The 4,874-nt window shown below is 38.2% G+C and overlaps 1 protein-coding gene across 1 annotated transcript in view; it reads left to right on the forward strand.

Annotated features, from left to right (window-relative positions):
* Fdx1 (ferredoxin 1) overlaps positions 1-4,496 on the forward strand; it is a 26,855-nt gene extending 22,359 nt beyond the window's left edge. The window contains exons 3-4 of the mRNA XM_013009482.1: positions 1,245-1,374; positions 3,399-4,496. Of these exons, the coding sequence (XP_012864936.1) occupies positions 1,245-1,374; positions 3,399-3,513 (245 nt within the window). The 3' untranslated portion in view covers positions 3,514-4,496. The remainder of the gene's footprint in view (positions 1-1,244; positions 1,375-3,398) is intronic.
* Positions 4,497-4,874: the final 378 nt, after the last annotated feature.

The following is a 4,874-nucleotide window of genomic DNA, read 5'->3' on the forward strand; positions in this document are numbered from 1 at the left end:
GCTCAAGTGGTAGAGCGCTAGCCTTGAGCTGAAGAGCTGAGGGACAGCGCCCAGGCCCAGAGTTCAGGCCCCATGACCGGACCCAAAAAAAAAATAAAAAAAGAAACTTAAATGTCTGTTCTGCCTAAGCCTATTTTACTGGGCCTCACACTTGTTAGACAGACACTCTCTCCTGAGCCATGACTCTAACTAGTTTTGCAAGTCTTTAGGAAGCCCCTTCCATAATATGTGATCACTAGAAGTTCACATGTGTGTCTATGTCTGTATACACATGAATACATGACCCTTCACCATACTTACATTCCCACTGAGATTCTGTAGCAAGGCCAAAGAAAGTAAAAAAAAAAAAAAGAAAAGGCACCTAGGCACATAGATTGAAAAGGAGATAGAAAAGGATCACAAATGGTGTCATGTTTTTTCCTTAAATAGCTTCTGGTTATAAGTTCAGGCTTCATTTACATCCATATCTTGATTATTAAAAAAAATTGTTTTCCTCTTACTGCACTCCCCTCCCCCAATGTATGTCTTTACTATTCTCTAGAATTCTCAATTAAAAAAACAAAGCATACAGGTAAAATCTCAGAAGACAAACTCTCGAAGTACCATTAGCTTGCTGTCTTATTATAGAGTTGTCAGGAGACTGCATTTCCTGCAGCCACTGCTTGTCTGGCTGGCATCTTGTGAGTGCTGCAGACTCAATTCTGTAATGATGCTTGTAACACAGCCTGACCCCAGTTGCTCTGGGTTAGGATCAGCCCTCTTATGCTGGCTGTGCAGATTTTACACTGAGTCTTACAATGTGTTGTATTTCAGGCTCCTCTAGTATAGAAAAATAAGGAAAGTATAATTTGTTGACTTTTATAGGAGAAAATAAAAAAGGGTCATAAAGAGGGATCAGGAGCATGGCACATTTATTTAAATAATAAATATGCACTGGATGCTGGTGGCTCATGCCTGTAATTCTAGCTACTCATCAGACTGAGAGCTGAGGATCATGGTTCAGAATCATCCTGGGTGGGAAAGTCCTGAAGACTTTTATCTCCAATTAACCACCAGAAAACTAAAAGTGGCTCTATGGAGCAAAGGTAGAATGTTAGCCTTGAGCAAAAGAGCTCAGGGACAGCACCCAGCCCTGAGTTCAAGCCCCAGTCCTGGCATACAAAAAAATTTTAAAGTAAATAACACCGTAGTCCAGGTTCCAGTGGTGTGACACTGAGAGTATGCTCGTGTCTTTGCTTTTGTAGGTGCCTGTGAAGGAACCTTGGCTTGCTCTACCTGCCACCTCATCTTTGAGGATCACATTTATGAGAAATTAGAGCCAATCACCGATGAGGAGAATGACATGCTGGATCTAGCTTATGGACTAACAGACAGGTAAGACGAGGAGTGGGTCCTTATTATGATTGTCTTTTTCAGGCCCAGGTCTTTAGAGTAGAAAGTGTTTGTGTGTATCTGCCCCAAGTTGCATGTACTGCAATTGAGTTTCCTCTTGTCTTTGGAGGGAAGAGATGAAAAATATTTGTATTCAAAAACATATTTAGGCTGTCTCTGTTACATGCTAGGCTATGGCTTAGATCCTGGGCATAGAATGAGCAAAAAAAGACAAAAGTACTAAAAGAAAAGACAGCGTCAGTCATACTGGTGAGCTGGAAAGATGTACCTTTTATTACTTTGTGTCTACTTACCTTCCCACCTGTGAGGGTGCTCTCCCAGGGGAGGGAGCAGTGGCAGGTGTACCCATCCATGCATGGCATTTCTCTCCACTGTCCCAAGTGGAACCCTTGCCAAAGGTTCCCTTTTATAAAGTAGAAGGATTGTAAGTTCTACATCTTAATGCATCTTCTTCATCTATTTTTACTCCAGGAATTAATATTTATCACAATTCAGTAGGATGGAATTCAGTGTAATGCTTTTTATAGTATTCTTGAAGGACGGATATAATAATTGAACAAAATTACAGTGGAAAATTTTACCTGTTTGAGAGAACAGACTTTTCAAAGACACTTAATATATAATAGTGATAATGTTAAGATGTCTGGTTCTTTTTCTTAGTGTACATTACAGTAAATTAATCAGAGCTTATTTTTTATTATTAATAGGTAGAGTTACTCTTAAACATGGTAAGATTTATACTGCAGGTGATGTTGAGTGATACTTACTATTTTTTAATTATCCATTCTTGGTTGCAGTCAAGGAAGATTTCTGGTTGCTTCACTCTTTCAGGGAGGGGTTGTACTTAGGGTGGGCTTTATTTAACTGTAACTTTGTGAGGCTAATGAAATTTAACAGCTTTATTAATATCATGTGTATGATGTAGCTACAGATGAGATTTCATTGAGTCCTCACCAAACTACAGTCACTTGCAAAGAATCATTCTTCTCATAGTTTATTTCCCTCTTTTGTTGTGTGATCAGGGTAGAACAACACATGCTTTGCATGTGCTAGGCCAGTGCTCTGCCACTGAGCTGTGTCCCCAGCTCTTATTTTCCACTTGATAGAGTGAAGACAGATAGAGAAGAGAAGCCTGGGAACATACTGAATACCAAAGCACCTTCAGTGACACATTCTCTGTCAACACCTTTTTTCTCTCCTAAAGAATAATGTAGAAAATACTTCCAATGACTGTATTATTTTGAGAATTGTGTTTCTTAATAAGAGGGTTCCTTTGTAGCTAACTGCTTGCCTTTTATTTAGGTAACATTTGTAGGTGTTTGTATGAATATATAATATTCTAAGTGAAAAGAAAAAGCAAATAAAGGAAAAAGTTGTGTTAGGAGAGTCATGGAATATAAAAAGTTAAAAAGGATCTAAGTAATTGTAGACTAGCCATAGAGATACCTTTATGGTATTGTAACCAGGCTCACAAGTCTGAAATGATTACAGCAGAGATTGTAAGATGCTTAAAGATGCAGCTTGATCTCAGAGATAACTACAGATAAGGGAAATTATGCCCTTGAAATTGATGGTTTATGTCTATGCATTTGTTCTAAATTTCTTATCTAAAAGCTTTAAAAAGTGTACTTTCTATAGTCATTTTGATGATCTGGGGTTGATTAATTATTTTCTGTTCTCTTATGTCCTCTGCTTATTTCATTGCTCGTCAGCTTTCTCACCAGAAGGTAATAGTTCTGTTGAATCAATTTGTAGATAGAAAATAAAGGCTAACATGAAGCCTGGCCGTACCAGACTGTTTCGTATTTATGGTCTGTTACCCTCTAGTTTATAGCTAGATAAAAACAGTCTGGTTATATCTGTTTTGATCTCATGAAAATCTAACAGGTTAATAAATTCCCTAACTGCTGTGGGTAAGGAAACACAAGAATGTCCTGAACTGCTGTGTACCGCCTTGTGACTGATGAACGTGAATACTAAAGCGAACCTCCACCCTCTTCTCACAGGTCACGGCTGGGCTGCCAAGTCTGTTTGACCAAAGCTATGGACAATATGACTGTTCGAGTGCCTGATGCAGTGGCCGATGCCCGGCAATCTGTTGACATGGGCAAGAACTCCTAACCTACAGTAAAAAAAATTTTCATGAACATTTCCTATTTTTATAATTATTTTCAGTATAATTAAATGAGAACCAATGTGGATGCATTTATTATTCAGACTAGCTTTACTATTGTAATTTACCTTGTATAACTACTGAATTTTGGTAGTACTGATAGTATATAGTAAATTATAAAGTGTCAGCTAAATAGTAAAAGAGAGCTATGTGTCAAGAACCTCCTGTATCTGACTTTATGTGTGTTTAGTGATTTTAGCACAATGTGACCACATCTGTCTGCTTCCCTAGAAGGAGAAGTTAGGAAAAGGTATTATTACTTCTGTTTGGTGTGGGTGAAGGAAGATACCTAAATGGTTGAAGTAGGACATTTAACTAATTAAAACAATCCACTGGAACCCGGATCTTATACTTGTGAGTTTTATGTTCATGCTGAAACTGGAGAACTTATGATCTTAAAGGTATAGCAGTGGTTAAACATAAATCTGTATGGAAAGATTTAATTGCACAGTAAAATGCTTTTAAGGCGTTTACTAACTTTCAAATATGTATTTCAAAAGGTTGATTCAGTAATAAGTCTGAACACAGGCATTGTAACACTGTCAAAGTTGATGTCTGTTCTAAATCAAGGGAAAAATTAAAATTAGATATCTTTATTCTTATCTAAGAGATACATAATTTTACCCTTGTAATCTTTTGAAAGTAATGCTGATTTGTAAATTACTGGCTATACAGAATGGAAATGTTAATGATTTGGGTCTCTATGTCCTGAGCCAGAGGATATGGTTAACTGCCATGCTACATGGCCTGGGCTGGACACTTTCCCTCCCCATGGGCCAGGGCTGCATGCCCTTCTCCTTTGTGGCCTGTGCGACCTCATAATGATGTCGCAGTCCCAGAGGAGGAGGGAACTCTGTGCCACATGTCAACATTGTTGTATGGAAGACACTTGAATCCTTATCGGTACTATAAATAAATTTGTAAAACATAACAGAGGGCTACACGGTGTGTTCTTTGGGAATATAATTGTTTAAAAAATTAATTTGGGCTAATTGTGAGGAAGAGCAGAAAAAAATTAGGTAAAAAAAAGTGGATAGGGCTGGGAAGGTGGCTCAGTGGTAGAGTGCTTGCCTCACATGCATGAGGCCCTGGGTTCCATTCCTCAGTACTACATAAACAGAAAAGGCCAGAAATGGCACTATGGCACTAGCCTTGAGCTGAATTGCTGAGGGACAGGGTCCAGGCCTAGAGTTCAAGCCCCATGACTGACAAAAAAAAAAAAAGAATAGGTAGATGAAATAGGTAGATGCATAAAGAACTTACATGAATCAAACTGATTTATTTGCCAAGTAGGATTTTAAATTAAACA

Source organism: Dipodomys ordii, unplaced genomic scaffold (assembly GCF_000151885.1).
Source record: "Dipodomys ordii isolate 6190 unplaced genomic scaffold, Dord_2.0 Scaffold10, whole genome shotgun sequence".
Taxonomy (NCBI): Eukaryota; Metazoa; Chordata; class Mammalia; order Rodentia; family Heteromyidae; genus Dipodomys; species Dipodomys ordii.